General features: G+C 54.6%; 3 protein-coding genes across 3 annotated transcripts; 2 read left to right on the top strand and 1 right to left on the bottom strand.

Annotated features, from left to right (window-relative positions):
* The first annotated feature begins 2,235 nt into the window (after positions 1-2,235).
* On the top strand, positions 2,236-4,866 carry HER10_EVM0005149 (uncharacterized protein). Its single transcript, XM_035474773.1, has 4 exons — positions 2,236-2,572; positions 2,920-3,102; positions 3,643-4,170; positions 4,420-4,866. Exons 1-4 carry the CDS (start codon positions 2,501-2,503, stop codon positions 4,558-4,560), a joined length of 924 nt encoding a protein of 307 aa, XP_035336006.1. The 5' UTR covers positions 2,236-2,500; the 3' UTR covers positions 4,561-4,866.
* Positions 4,867-4,936: 70 nt separating this feature from the next.
* HER10_EVM0003812 (uncharacterized protein) lies at positions 4,937-6,438 on the bottom strand. The gene is made up of 2 exons (XM_035473476.1): positions 6,130-6,438; positions 4,937-6,019 (listed from the first exon to the last, which is right to left on the bottom strand). The coding sequence occupies exons 1-2, from the start codon at positions 6,331-6,333 to the stop codon at positions 5,066-5,068; spliced, it is 1,158 nt and encodes a 385-aa protein (XP_035335864.1). The 5' UTR covers positions 6,334-6,438; the 3' UTR covers positions 4,937-5,065.
* Positions 6,439-6,713: 275 nt separating this feature from the next.
* On the top strand, positions 6,714-10,035 carry HER10_EVM0009547 (hsp98-like protein). Its single transcript, XM_035479032.1, has one exon. The coding sequence runs from the start codon at positions 7,034-7,036 to the stop codon at positions 9,803-9,805; it is 2,772 nt and encodes a 923-aa protein (XP_035336401.1). The 5' UTR covers positions 6,714-7,033; the 3' UTR covers positions 9,806-10,035.
* Positions 10,036-15,868: the final 5,833 nt, after the last annotated feature.

Genomic DNA, 15,868 nt, shown 5'->3' on the forward strand with positions numbered 1-15,868 from the left:
GGATCAATCGCTACAGCTCAAGCTATATGTGATGGTCGATCGAGAGAGAGAACGTGAGCGAGATGAGAGCAGAGGGCCGGTCGCGTGCCCTATGTCCGAATGTCTCACAACGCCCGTCCGGCTACATTCATGACTACGGCCACACACGCACCCTCCCCAAAGGTCAGCCAACAAGATGAGCAGATTTGCCAAGCAAGCCCGATTATCTATCGTCTCAGCCCTTTTCACAATGTGCTGGCCGTCGTGAAGGATGGAGACCAAGGAGTAGAGCCAAAGTTAGTTTCGCGAAGCTCTGTACTGGGTGTGGAAGGGGTCAAGAAGCTCTTGCAACTGTTTAGCGTGGTGCGGAAGGGGGGTGACCTGGGAGTTGTCGGGGTTGCCAGAAGCTCTAGGAAGCTCTGCGAAGCTCTTGCAACTTGTTGAGGTGCACCTGCTCTGTCTGCCGTGCACTTGCACACACGCACACATACAGAGCTGAACAACCCCTCTTTCCTGTCTGGTTACTTTCCCCCCTCCTCCCTCAACGGACCGGTCCATGCCCGTCTCTTGTTGGATGTCTTTTTTCTTGTGTGGTCTTTCCCTTTTTTTTTTTTTTCTGCCCGTCCGCCGTTCGGTGAGATTCTGGTGGTGGATCGGCAACTCCACGTCCATTACGTCCAAATTACATGGACAAGACGTGCTGAAATCGCAGCACTTGCAGGACCCCTGGTTGATATGGTTTGTTGTTGGAGGTACTGGTATGGCGACCAAAGTTTGGTCCTGGATCTGGGCCGTCGTCTCTCCGAATTCTTACCTCTTCTCATTTTTCTGGTTGGCTCTGTTTTCTCATTCAACTCCTCATACTCAGATGCCGAGTATCTGCCGTCGCAGTCACAAAAGGGCCAGGCCGAGGTTTTTCGACATGTCGCCAGATGGAGCTCAGCTGGAGCACAATGATGCTCGTCGCTGGATCCCGCGCGAGATGGGCCCACACGACGACACACGTTCCGCCGCGGAACGTCTCCATTTGCCCTGCTTTTTTCTGGGGTCTCTTTTTTTCTCTTTGAGTTGGTGACTTTCCTAACGGGACCCATTCGGGAACTTCCCTGAGGGGCCTTGATGCCATGGCCGAGTGAAAACTTGCGTAAGAAGAGTATCCACGCTATGCAGGTGTCCAGATTCCCGCAAAATACCCTTTTTTTTTTTCTCGCGTCTCTTGCGTCTGCCATATTGTGTACTGTACCTATTTGCATGCTGCTTGCTGCACGCAAAGACACAGAGTTTTTTTCTTCCCAGCTTGTCCCATCCGACAAAAGCGGGCTTGCAACACTCGGCAGACTTTTAGTGCTGCCGGGGGCGCAGAGGCGCCTGTGTTGCAATTGGTGTGTGCCGGATCAATTCCTTGTGCTATGACGTGTAGTGCGCGTAGTAAGACAAGGTTCGCACCGCGAGGAAGGATGGGAAAAAAGAATACACTGACGCCTTCCCCATCCGAAGAATACCTCATTGCTCAGTCAGTAGAAAGGTGTAAGGAAGTATCCAAAGGCAAAGGTATCCGTACGCAGTAGAGCAGGTACCGGAGCTGAACCGTCTGGTCTCTAGACGAGGTATCTTTGGTGTGTTTCCTGTCCGATTTTCACACTGCTTTCCGCCCGTTAACGTGGATGAGAGAGTACTTTCGTCTTACCCGACTTATACTTGCCCATCTACTTGTTGGTGTTCCCTCTTCTCCCACAATTCAAATGTCCCGAGTTGCAGCAAAGCTCAACCCAAGTGGGTGAAGTGTGGACATGGCCACACACATCCTTTCGGTACCAAGTACCGTACCCTCTCTTCCTGTTCGGCTGTTCCCTACCACCACTCCATCTTCTTTGCTCTCTTCCTCGCTCTCATCCCGTCTGAAGGGAGGGGTGGGCTCACCGGGCACCGTGCTGGCCCATGGTCCAGACGCAACAAGTACGCAGTTAGTAACTCTACGTACCTTTTTCCTTGTCGTCTGGTCCGACGGCTGTCGGTCCAAGGCAGTCGGACCTGGACATGAGAGGCGTAGACAGTAGGAAAAGTGGTGGTGAATAGGCAAAGGAACGGCAGCGGCGCGAGGGATCGAGTGAGGAGCGGTTGCCGTTGCCGTGGACTGGACCGTAGAAGCGGGAGTTGCAGAGCTTCTGGGAAAGCTGAACCATGAAGGGGGGGAAGAAGGACCAAACGATTTATAACCAGCTTCTCCCTCTCCCTCTCCCTCCTCGTCCCTCTTCGATTTCGCCATCGATACCTTGTTATTTCGACATTCACGATCCCCTACATCCGACATTTTTGTTGTTTAGACATCGCGACAAGAGCTTCTCACAACCAGGTGCCAATTAAGACACCAAAGAAGCTCTGCAACTCTGGTTCCTTGCCTACCCGTTACCCGTTCACCCCTTGCCGGATTCCATCATCCGTCTTCCCCGTTGGCGGTTGTTCCAAATTCCAGCAAATCCCATAGGATAATTCCCCATCTTTGCTGCTGAGGTGCTTCATCATGGCCATCACGCCTTCGAAGCCAATCTTCTGCGCGACCCACCCCAGGGCCTGCTCTACAGCCTTTGAGAGGGTGAGATTTCCCAATCCCATAACGCCTGTTGGCTTGTTTCTGGCACTGCTCGTTCCTCCCTGGGTGTCTGCTCTGGGACGCGAGCGAGCACGCAATCCCGCCGGACCCCAAAAACGGACAAGGTTCAGGGTGCCTGAATCGTTCCTTTTGGGGGAAGAGAGAGACGGCCTGGCGGGAAGAGAGAGAGAGGGGAGGAACCTGTGGTGTTGAGCGAATTACCACGGGTTCATTCGTTCTGCTTGTGCAACGAAACCACCATCAGCTCGCTGCTGGGGTTACTTCCGCACAGCAAGCGCCATGTGAAGAAAAGCAGGATTAGCTAACATGGCGATTTCTCATTATTCTAGGTGTTTATGAGCCGCCGGGACAAGCTGGCGTGTGTACATGAGCCTTTTGGCGATGCGTTCTACTATGGCCCTGAGCGGACTGGTGAGCGTTTTGAGAACGACGCTGAGGGCAGAGAGAAATCTGGCTTCGCCGAGACGACGTATGCCGATGTTCTGAGGCAAATTGAGGAGGCCGGCAAAGATGTATGTTTTTCCCTCTTCCCCTGATTCCCTTTTTCCCTCCAAAGACATATTTGCCCCTCATTATGAGGTCGTCGTCTTTCCGATCGCGATCTCACCCGCACACCCCTCCACACTATTCCCGCCCATGCATTCCCCTATAGTACGCTACTCCCCCAACCCCTGGCAAATTGAGTTGCAGAGCTTCTACGACCCCCAGTCAAACCACCGTCAATTCCAAACTTGCCCTTCCACGCCCGAAAATGATTCAATTTTCGGTCGGAGGTGCTCTTTGAAGCTTCAAACAGAGCTTCTCGAAACTCTGGATTGATTTCGATTGAAGCGGCGTTTGATGGCTGGGGGTGCTGGCGTGCGTGCACCCGGGGAAGCTTTGCAACGCAGCCGCCACAATGTCGCGCATCGCCACTCAGCGTTCCCCGGTACCCCTGCGGAGCTCTTAGAGTCGCGACCAATGTCGCATTCGACCTATTGCTCAACACCACCACCACAGAGCCATGATGATGCTATATCCCAATTACACAGATCACTAACACCCAACCACAGAAGCGCGCCTTCATCAAGGATATGGCTTACTACATTATCCCGCCCAACCAGCAAAAAGCCTCCATCGTCCCGTCTGCCGGCAACACTGCCGAGCCCACCAACCCCACCGTCCTGCCCTTGAGCATCCTCCGCAAGTTCCAGTGGACGTTCCTCATCCGCCACCCGCGCCGCTCCATTCCCTCGTACTACCGCTGCACCCAGCCGCCCCTGGACGCCGTGACGGGCTGGACAAACTTCAACCCGTCCGAGGCCGGTTATGAAGAGCTTCGCCGTCTCTTTGACTACCTCATCCGTGAGCGCATCGTCGACGAAAAGGACTTGTTGGTTGTCGACGCCGATGACATGCTTGACGACCCTGAGGCCGTCATCCGCGCTTACTGCGCCCACGTCGGCCTCGACTTCACTGACAACATGCTCAACTGGACCGACGAGGACACCAAGGTCGCCCAGGAGAAGTTTGCAAAGTGGAACGGCTGGCACGATGATGCCATTGGCAGCACGTCGCTCAAACCGCGCGACAAGAAGCATGTAAGTCACCCCTAACCCCTACCCCTGATCGGCTGGTGCTTCTGTTGTTGTTTTGTGCTCCTCCCAAACGAAAATTATTCCCCAGAAAGAGATTGGATTAAGAAAAAGGACCTGCCTGTTTGCTTGGGCGCTTTTGAAATCACTTCCTTGAGACTCGCTGGATTATTTTTTTGACCTTTGGTGTGGCGGACGAACACACACTAGACACTAGTGTGGGGTATATTTCGCAGCATGCTAATTCCCCGCGAGAAAAAGGTTATCACCCGTGAGTCCGAAGAGGCTGAATGGCTCAAGAAGTACGGCGAGAAGGGTCTCAAGGAGATCCGCGAGTGCGTCGATGCCAACGTCAAGGATTACGAGTACCTCAAGAAGTTTGCCATTCAGATCTAATTCCTCCGTATGCGGATAAGTACGGCTGGATTTACACGTACGGACATAACGTACACCTTTAACGAAGTTGATGACCAAGAACGCCCACCAACCAAGGGATGAAATTTATACATGCATGTTTTTATTACAAAAACGGGAAATCGGGTTTCTTTTTTTGAACGGAACAGTTCGATATAGGGATATAGGGAAACTTTGGGAGGTTTTTCTATCAGGGACCTTGAAATCGGTCCATCATGGGTTCAATGTAACCGTATTGATACAATAGTCTACATGGCAATGCCAATAGCCAGCCACTTCTAACAGGACTGCGTACATGACTTGCAAAGTCTTTTCTTCCTTTTTGAACAAAAAACCATGCCATCGCACAATACCTACTCCACGTCCATTTTTCTTGATGTACACATTTTCCCCGTATTGTGACAAAAATAGTCTCGGCCAAAAATCTTACAACAGTGCTGCTTGCTCTCGTTCCCCTAGCTCTCGCCCCATACATGGACATTCATATCTATGCCTTGGTATCAGCCTTGGCGTCAGCCTTGCTGTCTTTCTCGTCCTTGCCCTCCTCCTTGCTCTCCTCCGCCACAGGCTCCTTGATGCTGTAGTTAGTATCGTCCCCAGCTTCCTGCACGGGCTCCGCGGCCGCCTTGGGCGCCTCCACCTCGGCGACAACCTCCTCCTCGGGGTCGAACTGGTTCTCCTCCAAGAGCGCCTTGGCGTCCTGGAACAGGTCGTGCGTGACGTTGCCGGACCACTCCTGCGCAAAGTTGCGGTCGTCCTCGTTGGCCCAGTATATCGTCGCGGGCAGCAGCTCGTCGACGGCTGGCGCCTTGGTGGCGCCCTCTACCTGCTCTCCGCCAGACTGGCTGACAATCTCCGTCTTGGCCGGCGGCGCCTTGGACCACTTGCGGCCCTCCAGCGCCTTGCCCTCCTCGAGCACGGCCTTCTTCTCGCGGCTGCTGACGACGAGGCGGTTGCCGCGGCCGAAGCCGGCGAGGACGGCGGCCATGTCGGCGATGGAGTTTGCGCGCTGGTCGTTGAGGGCTAGGGAGCGCTCGTGGCGGTTGCGGACGATTTTGCGGACGCGGACGAGGTCCTCGGCGGCGGGCTTCGTATCCTCGGCGGCGGGAGCGTCGGCGTCTTCTGTCTCGCCGGCGACGGAGTATTTGATGTCGTCTACGGCACCAGCGGCGGCGGCGGCCTTGTACTTCTTGACGCCCCACGGCTTGATGGCCTTTGGCTTGAGCAGCTCGGTGCGCTTCTCCCTGTAGAGGAGGTCGTCCTCCCAGGCGAGCTCGTGCATGCGGCGGAACTCGCGGAGCTTTTGGAAGACGGACTGGCCTGCTGCGCCGGCGCCGGCGGGGAGCTGGATGAGGGCCATGGGGGCCCAGTAGTCGCGGCGGAGTTTTGCGGGTTTGGACTTTTTGCCGTTGAAGGGGAGTTGTTTGAGGGCTCGGTGGGACTATGTCGGTTTGGTGATGTTAGCTGAGCTTCTTCTTCTTTCAACATGGTCCAAGTGAAATTTGCCATTGGCTGCCCCAATTGGCTAGCAACAAGGCCCCCAAAACGTACCTCGAGCTGCTTCGTGTGCGAGTAGATGACCTGGTTCGAGGTCAGGTGGCTCCAGACCCAAATCTGCTCGCCGTGACCCGGCTCAAAGTTGGTGAGCTCATGCTGGGGCGTCCTGCGTCGCGACCGCGTGTGGCCATGCCGTATGCTCGTCCGGGCGACGCCAAAGGACAGTTTTGAGAAGCGAAATACCGGGACCGAGTTCATCGTTGCGAGCTTTGCGGCCGATCGGTCGATGGGGACGTATCGTTTCGTTTCGTTCGTTCGTCGTCGTCGTCGGCAACCCCCTAAACTTCTCGGGACGGGCAGCTTGACAAAATTTCCCGAAGCTCTGGAACCTGTCCCCCAGGCCCGCGCCGGTGGTGTGGCTGAACTGTGGCTTGGGTTGAAAGGTCACATGATCCAAGTACCACCAGCCACATCGGACAAAACATTCCTTGGCGGCCTTATCGATAATCTTGATAAGGCGATAGTGACAGCAGGTCCGTGCACCCAGAGCGAACCCCGCGGTTTGGGCTCGGTCGGTGCTCAGATTCTAGTGACGTCGCGCGACTTCTACCAGGTTCTGGTCGCTGCCCTACGACTTCCCGGCCTTGCCAGCGCATGCTGGATCAGTCCATCCTCTTGGCCCACTTCCAGGTTTACGGTCTGGATGAACCTCACTTTGCAAGCATAAATTCAACATTGCAATCAATCTTCAACTGGCTTCTCTTCTCAAGTCACCAAGCTAATTCTTGCACATATTGAGATACCCCCGTTGAATGATAGACTCTTCAACTTGAAGCCATTCTGAGCTTCCAACAATAACCAATCACTCACGTATAACCACTCTTAATTACCTACCACTCAACCTCACAACACAAACCACGCAAACACACACAATCGCTACTACAACTACACCACCAATATGAATTCACGAATGGAATTCACCGACAGAGGCGAGAAGGCCGTGCAGGATGCCATGGCCCTCGCGGAGCAGTACGCCCACTCCCAACTGCTCCCCGTCCACCTCGCCGTCTCCCTCCTCGACCCCCCGGCAGACCTCTCAAAGGACCAACAAAACGGCCCGCCGCAGACGTCCTCCATGTTCCGACAAGTCATTGAGCGCGCCCACGGCGACCCGCAACTCTTTGACCGGGCACTCAAGAAGACGCTCGTCCGCCTGCCGAGCCAAGACCCGCCACCGGACCAAGTCTCCGTCGCACCCACATTCCACGCCGTCCTCCGCAAGGCGCAAGAGCTGCAAAAGACGCAAAAGGACTCCTTCATCGCCGTCGACCACCTCATCCAGGCCCTCGCCGAGGACCACACAATACAAGCCTGCCTACGGGACTCCAACATCCCCAAGGCGAAGCTGGTGCACGATGCCGTCACCCAGATTCGCGGCACGAAGCGGGTGGACAGCAAGAACGCCGACACCGAGGAGGAGCACGAGAACCTCGCCAAGTTCACCATTGACATGACGGCCCTGGCCCGTGAGAAGCAACAAGACCCGGTCATTGGCCGTGAGGAGGAGATCCGCAGAGTCGTGCGGATCTTGTCCCGCCGTACCAAGAACAACCCGGTCCTCATCGGTGAGCCCGGTGTCGGTAAGACTACCGTCGTCGAGGGTCTCGCCCAGAGAATTGTTAACCGCGATGTTCCCGACAACCTCAAGGCGTGTAAGCTGCTGTCGCTCGACGTCGGTGCCCTGGTGGCCGGAAGCAAGTACCGCGGAGAGTTTGAGGAGAGAATGAAGGGCGTCCTGAAGGAGATTCAGGAGTCCAAGGAGATGATTGTCCTCTTCGTCGACGAGATCCACTTGCTCATGGGTGCCGGCTCTTCAGGCGAGGGTGGCATGGACGCCGCCAACTTGCTGAAGCCCATGCTTGCCCGTGGTCAGCTGCACTGCATTGGTGCGACGACCCTCGCTGAGTACCGCAAGTATGTCGAGAAGGACGCCGCCTTCGAGCGTCGGTTCCAGCAAGTTCTCGTCAAGGAGCCTTCCATTGCCGAGACCATTTCCATCCTCCGTGGTCTCAAGGAGCGATACGACAGACACCACCGCGTTACCATTCTCGACAACGCCTTGGTTGCGTCTGCCAACCTCGCCGGCCGCTACCTTACGTCGAGAAGACTTCCCGATTCCGCCATTGACCTGGTCGACGAAGCTGCTGCTGCAGTTCGCGTCGCCAGGGAGTCGCAACCCGAAATCATTGACTCTCTTGAGCGCAAGCTCCGTCAAATCATGATTGAGATTGCCGCTTTGGAGAAGGAGAAGGACGAGGCGTCCCAGACTCGTCTGGTCCAAGCAAAGAAGGATGCCAAGAACGTAGAGGAGGAGTTGGAGCCTCTTCGCCAGAAGTACCTGAGCGAGATCAAGAGAGGTGAGGAGATCCACTTGGCCAAGACGAAGCTCGACGAACTCGAGAAGCGTCTTGAGGATGCTGCCAACGCCGGCAACCACGCCAAGGCCGCCGACCTCCAGTACGGCGCCATCCCCGAGCAGCGTGCCGTCATCAAGGAACTCGAGGCCAAGAAGGCCGCTGCCGACGCCGCCCTCAACGCATCAGGCCAGGACCACGGCGCCATGGTCACTGATGTTGTCACCGCCGATCACATCAACGAGATTGTGGCCCGATGGACCGGCATTCCCGTCACTCGCCTTAAGACTAGCGAGAAGGAGAAGCTCGTCCTCATGGAGAAGCAGCTCGGCAAGATTGTCGTTGGTCAGAAGGAGGCTGTCCAGGCCGTCGCCAACGCCATCCGCCTGCAGCGGTCTGGTCTCAGCAACCCCAACCAGCCGCCCAGCTTCCTGTTCTGCGGTCCATCCGGTACCGGTAAGACTCTCCTGACCAAGGCGCTCGCCGAGTTCCTCTTCGACGACTCCAAGGCCATGATCCGCTTCGATATGTCCGAGTACCAGGAGCGCCATGCCCTTAGCAGAATGATTGGTGCTCCCCCGGGATACGTCGGACACGATGCCGGTGGTCAGCTCACCGAAGCTCTCCGCCGCAAGCCCTTCTCCATCCTCCTCTTCGACGAGGTCGAGAAGGCTGCCAAGGAGGTCTTGACCGTCCTGCTCCAGCTCATGGACGACGGCCGCATCACTGACGGACAAGGACGTGTTGTCGACGCCAAGAACTGCATCGTCGTCATGACCTCCAACTTGGGTGCCGAGTACCTCACGAAGTCCACCAACCGTGAGGGCAAGGTCGACGCTACCACTCGCGAGCTCGTCATGAACGCCCTCCGCAACTGGTTCCTGCCCGAGTTCCTCAACCGTATCAACTCGACTGTCATCTTCAACCGCCTTACCCGCCGCGAGATCCGCAAGATCGTCGACATCCGCCTGCAGGAGATCCAGAAGCGACTGGAGGGCAACGGCCGTAAGGTCTACATTGACGTCTCGGAGGAGGCCAAGGATTACCTCGGCAACGCTGGCTACTCGCCCGCCTACGGTGCTCGTCCGCTGTCCCGCTTGATTGAGAAGGAGGTTCTCAACAAGCTGGCCATCCTCATCCTTCGCGGCAACATTCGCGATGGCGAGAACGCCCGTGTCGAGCTCATCAACGGCAAGATGGTGGTGCTGCCTAACCACCAGGACAGCGAGCTCGATACCGATGACGAGGACATGGACGAGGAGGATGCCGTCGACGAGCTTGTTGCTGATGAGATGGATGAGGACATTTACGACTAAAGCGAATCAAGAACAACAGAATGAAAGTCGGAGGACACAAGGAGATGATTCACGAAAGCATGATGGTTAAGATTGATGGGGTCTTTTTTCAGTGTAGAGATATAAACTCTAGAGGATGAGAGAGCATCAGGCGTTAGGGATTAAAATGGTTCGAGCGTAGGATTTTCTTTTTTACAGGAGTTGTAAATAGGTTATAGGACTATAAAAGGTTCAATGGAAAAAACATACCAAACATTTCAATGTGCCCGAAACTGAAATATGCGTCTGTAAGTGATTACGCTTAGTGACATGAACAATGTGGTGAATGACGGAACAATGGGTTTGTGCAGGAGATAGGCAGCTCATTCGAGTTGGAGATACTCGTGCCAACACATATTAACCACACAGAGGTGAAGAGATACCTGGGATTAGATACAGGAGGGTAGGTTGTAAACAGGTTATAGGACTTCAAGAAACAATCTCAATGGAAGGTGTTGCGTTTATTCTTCTAGTCTAACACAATACATTGCAAGACAAAAGCCTCTCCCTCGTATGTTCCCCCAATAAGTTCCATTCCTTATCACCAGCAACAGCAGGCACCCCTCTATACGCGGTTCAACACATTCTGGGCTAGGGAGGCGGCAGAGTGTTCCAAGGCCAACAATCGATGAACGTACGCTCGCAGCCTTGCTTGATGACATACATGATCATACCGAACTCGAGATTCGAGTCCCCTGCATGAGCAGTGATCGAAGCACCAGGATATGCAACCTACCGAGTTGAGCACCTTTTATATTCCATCTACTCAGCCCGGAAGAGTTTGGTATTAGTCTCTCTAGTGAATGCAATAAACGTACGTCGAGATATTAGTTGAATAGTACCAAAGCTGAGTATAATACCGCGAACACAGTCAGTCATACTCGAAACGGACATGTCTGAGAAGCAAACACCGCAATGTCCCAGAGACTCAATCTCAACCAAGGTTGAAAGGCACTTGTGATAGTATGACTTCATCATGGGGCATCAAAGCCACGTGAGATGTAACGCTCTGTCAAAGTGACACCAGGACAAGACGAGGTGTATCAAGTCACTAACTAAAAGCATTTACAAAATTCGGTCAAGGGCGAGAATGATTTGGGGACCGCGCATATTGGACAAAGTCTTGGCGTCTCTGGCGGAGGCAGCAGATGGACTTATTCCTCTCGAGATATACATTCTGCACCACTGAGATTGTGGCATACTAGCTGATAAGTTCGCTTTCGTCCTCAGATGAGAACGCCATGGGGATATCTGATAATCCAGGTCCTGGAGATAAATCTTGCTTACCATCAGATTAGGAGATTTCCGAAGATACCTTACGAATGACGTCGGAGCTACCTGAATGGCCGCCGAAGCAACGTGTGCCTGCCGACTGTGATGTAGCAGCGCCCGGCATGCCAAGCGGTCACGATATCTACTTGTTTGTTCTGCCCAATGCCCATCACACCTCACATGCAGCGTCCGTGACAGATGCATGCCCGGGGAGCCCCGTGGCTATTTCCAGCGGGTGTCGGGGACGGCTCACTCGACACCAAGCAGACCTACCAAGGTTATAATGGCGCCCACGTAGCTATCCACGCCAGGTAGCTATTGGCGCCATATAGCTATTGAGAGCGCCAACGTCGTTTCGACAATCTGGGCATACCGATATTTTGGGAATGATCCAGGTCTCTGGGCTGGTCGGTATATCACCCTATCTCGGGGTAGTGTTTCAACCCCCCTTCATTGCATCAACTTGGATTTGTTCTGCTGATCAGCGAGCGCATGCTCCTCTTCCTGCTCCAAGAACTCGCATGGTCGCATGGAAAACACGCCTTGTTTGGTTTAGTTTTCTCATAGCTGGGACGGAGAACGGCTCTGCCCAGTCGACACCATGCCTATGCGGGTACGACAGCTTTGTGGCCTTGGATTTTTTGACTACTGGAGCTTTTTCGTGAGATCTACGAAACTAGTCGCGGGGGAGGGATGACGGATGAGGTCGGGGCCAAGATAAGATGCTATTTTTACCCGAGAGGACCCCGGTGATCGCCCTGGTCGGAGAATGGGGGACCCACGACGGGGAAGTTTAGCCTCCGTTGTGCCCCCTCTCTGAGCCTCACGAAAGCAAGCCCAGGGTCAGGAATTGACTGTGGCGGGCACCCTCCCCGAACCTGGGACCGCGGTGCATGAGTTGATAGATTGTTTGGCCAAGTACCGAAGCCACCGCGCCTTTCTGTCTCGTTGCACAGCGGGCCAGGATGAGCTTGGAGCCGAGACTGGTCCTCGTGGTCGTGAAGAGAAAGAGGGCCGCATCGGCGGTGCGGGCAACGAGCTGCGAGTGACGGCCGACCGATCATGCCGTAGGCGGTAATGCATTGAGGCTGCGCGGCGGAACGCGTCACTCGCACAACGGACGTGGCGGAAAAGGGCTCTGGCGCCAGTTTCGGCGGAGGCCGCGGAGTAAGTTGAGGCTGGAAACTTGAAAAGGTCCGTGTCGTGTTGCATATGTATAGGTCAAGTAGGTAGGGCACTTTCATCCTGAATCTGGGACGAAAGCGAGGGGGGGACGATGTCCGATGTTCGCTGAGTAGAGGCCACAGAGCGTACATGAACGAGAAGAAGGGCCTCCTTGTCTACTCGAACCAAAGGCGGAAAGCCTCGACACAGGATTGGGTGGGGTCCAGGACGAAAGAGTGCCAGTGAAACGAGCTGGTGCAGATGGAGGACGGGCACACTCTCATCGGCCAGCTTCGAGGGGCAGCGGCTGGTGTGTGTAAGGTAGGTAGGTATTCGTATCTTGGTTGATGACCGATCCAAGTCAAGAGCTGCGATGGCAGGTGTGTCTCGTCAAATCAAGAGGTCTGGATGTGAACGGGACAGCAGGACGGAAGCTTGGCCAATGGACCCCAAAGGATTTGTCTTGGGATGGAAGACAAACCATCGTTCAACCCTTGAACGTTTGATAACGGCTGATTCAGTGTGTCGTAGCGCAGCATGCGCAGATTGTGAGTCTTCTTTTCTTTTTTCCGACACGAGGCCTTGCCAGCATCCAAGTTGTGCGTCTGGAGTGTCTTTTCCCAAAGCAGAGGATCAGCTCGTCCCCTGGCCTAATCGGGCGAGCATGCGGGCGGTTGTCGGCTCAGGAGCCGGAGACGATACCGGGCCATATTAAGACACTGCATACCTGACCTGTTGGGGGTCTGTATTCGTACGGATAGAGGCTATCGAAGTGCCCACGACCTTCGTCCATGGTCCTGTAGATAGCCACCATTCGAACATCCAACAGCAATGCCCGCAGCCCACAGCGAAATACGAGGGAATGCATTGGAAGGGGGTTGCGTTGTAGCGGGAGCCGTTGGCGGCAGATCGTGGCGTGGGGCGTGTGCATGGTCGTCTGTAGGTAGCGAGCGTTGCAAGGGTAAGCAAGACTAAAGCCATGTTTCAGAATTTTTAGCAGATCCTCTGACAAGCGTCGTCCGAGGTTGTCATTGGAGGAGGATCAGGGGGCGACGAGCTGGAGCATAAATGACCAGCATCTCCATCACGCCTTTGCAGTGTTGCACCTGGCGGCCCTTGGTGAAGCTGGGCCTTGGCCCGTCGATGTCAAAGGCCCCATTGGGTAGCACGTCGCAAGCTTTGCTGTCTGTCTGTTGGTGGCCACCTCCCCCTTTTATTTTGCGAGTGAAAGTATCTTTTGCTGCACCGATGATTCGACAAAGTACCGTGGGCAAGGTGTAGAAGGGGCCGCGTTCGAGTCAGGTAGCGACGTGGTGTTGTAATGTTGAACGCAAAGTGTGCGTCAACTTGATGCTCAAGAATTATCAAGTGAGGTTGGAAGCCGAGGCTTAGGAAAACAGCCGTTTTGTTCCTTATCATATTCGCAGACGACCATGAACTTGAATTGGAGGTATCCAAAGCTGTGGTTCGCGATGGCGGAGGGCAACCCCTGAACGAGCCTGAGAGAGCACACAGCCGCTTGGACTGGCTTCATGGACGGCGTGCCTCGAGCACCAGCCGGGGGTATTGGTGGCTTGTGTCAATTTAACCGTGACAGCAAGTCAGGTAGTCTGTCATTTGCTGCACAGGCAATTACCAACCATCGTCAAAGTCTTGATTGACAGTGTTGGGCGGTGGCGTTCGAAGTTGAGCGAAGTTGACTGAGTTTCGTCATGGTAATTCAGCAATAAAGTGCTTGCTCCTTGAGTGACAGTATCAAGATGCGAAGTCGGTATTGACACAGCCTGCGACTAGAGCGCGGGCAATTGTGTTGCCACGGGGTCTCACTGTCCCCGTCACTCTTGGTCTTGAAGGCTTCTTGAAAGCCGCAGTTCCCGAAAGAGTTGACGGACTGACACAGCCGGCCTAGACACCAAGATGTCGCGGCTATATGACATGGGCTCGCCTGGAGCGGGCAACTAGTTTGGTGGCCGGCAAGGTTCTGCAGTGTGTACTGCAACTCTGAGCTCTCAAGGCAACGTCAGGAGCTGGACATGTTCCTCCGAGGGAATAGTGTAGCGTGAGCGTAGTGTAGTGGCTTGCCCGTGCAGTGCGGGTGGTTTGCGATTGTGAATCGGATCGAGACTGTCAAGTCAGTTTGACCCCCAATTGCAGTTGACGACAGGCCATATCCCTATACTCAAATCAGTGGGGAGCCAGTCGGCTACTCAACTTGGGTGGAGGATGAGGCGAAGTTGCGTGCGTGCTGGATGGAGATTTTGCGCCAGCATGTAGTATGCAATTTGAAAGGGTCAGTATCCCGGCGGGCAAGGAGGGATGTCACATCTAATGACAGTCTGAAGGCTTTACTTGACGGTGGTCCCATCGCTTTGGATAAGGGGTACGGTCGCAGAGATGGAATGGGCGTATTGTTGATGGAGGGAGTGTCGATGGAAGTCCCTGGCAGAGAGGTCGGTTCCATGGGTTGTATCGCATCGCCGCCCGCATCTCTTGCAGCTGAAATGCTCAATCCAGCTCGGAAGGGACGACAATAGTAGGCCAAATAAGAGCCGGGGTTCTCTTTTCTCCTGGCCGTAAGGCTGCCGGGCACGGCGTCGACGAGGAGCCCCAATCTGTCTAGGCTTCGTACGACGCTTCACATGTAGGGGAAGGTATTCCTTAGGCAGACCATGCCAACGATATTGTGCGAAGAATGTAGGCGTGTCCACGTAACCACCCGAGGAGCAGACTGGGTGTGGTGGTGTAATAGGATTCCTGCACAATTCTATCCAGAATAAGGTACTCCGTACAGTGAGGTGAGGTAGTTGGTTGTATGTGGTTATGGACTATTTGAGACGTTGTTGCGCTGTTTAGATTTGCCCAAAGTCGTCTAGCGGCATCGTCGGAGTGCAAGCTCTCGGCATTCGACTTGCAACCTGGCACTTTTGTCTCGAAGCAGAGGGTACGGACCTGACGGGGACGGCGGACGCGGCGCACGCACCATTGTCCCCGTCTCTTGAGTCTTGACTCTTGGGTCAGAGTGTTTGGTCTTGCCTGTCGGTGTATGGAAAATGGACGGTGCTTGCCGCCTTCCATTCCATGTCGAACATTCCATGGGCAACGGGGGGATGGCAAGGTGCAAAGTTGGAAAAATATGGAGAGAAAATGTGGACAGGTGAGGGAAGGTCTCCACTATAGACCGCCACGAGTGTCAAATCGTTGTCCCGCTCAGCCGTTGTCCCTCGTCCCTTCCTCCCTGAAGAGGTTATGTACCGGTCTCCACTTTATCCTAGGTCTGCCCGGGTGAGGAAGGAGTAAGGAACATGGAAAGGGAAGGGGAGGAGGGGGGAGCCTGGGGAGAAGAGGGGAAGGCATGAGGTGCCTTGGAAAGTGAAGAAAAAAAAAAAAGGGAAAGAGTAGGCGACAAGCGAGATCTGATGCCTTCCACAAAGGATGTTGATTAATTGTCACTGTTGACTACCAATTTGTACTCTTTGGGTTGTTTATTGGAAGAGCAAAAATGATATGCCAACTAGCGACAACTAGACTGGAAGTCTGTAAGGCCTTGGACGCTCTCCCTTACCTTAGTGCCTTGAGCTTCGGGTCAGGCATTGACAAGGCTGGGGCTCT

Source organism: Colletotrichum scovillei (genome assembly GCF_011075155.1).
Source record: "Colletotrichum scovillei strain TJNH1 chromosome Unknown Contig00003, whole genome shotgun sequence".
NCBI classification, from domain to species: domain Eukaryota; kingdom Fungi; phylum Ascomycota; class Sordariomycetes; order Glomerellales; family Glomerellaceae; genus Colletotrichum; species Colletotrichum scovillei.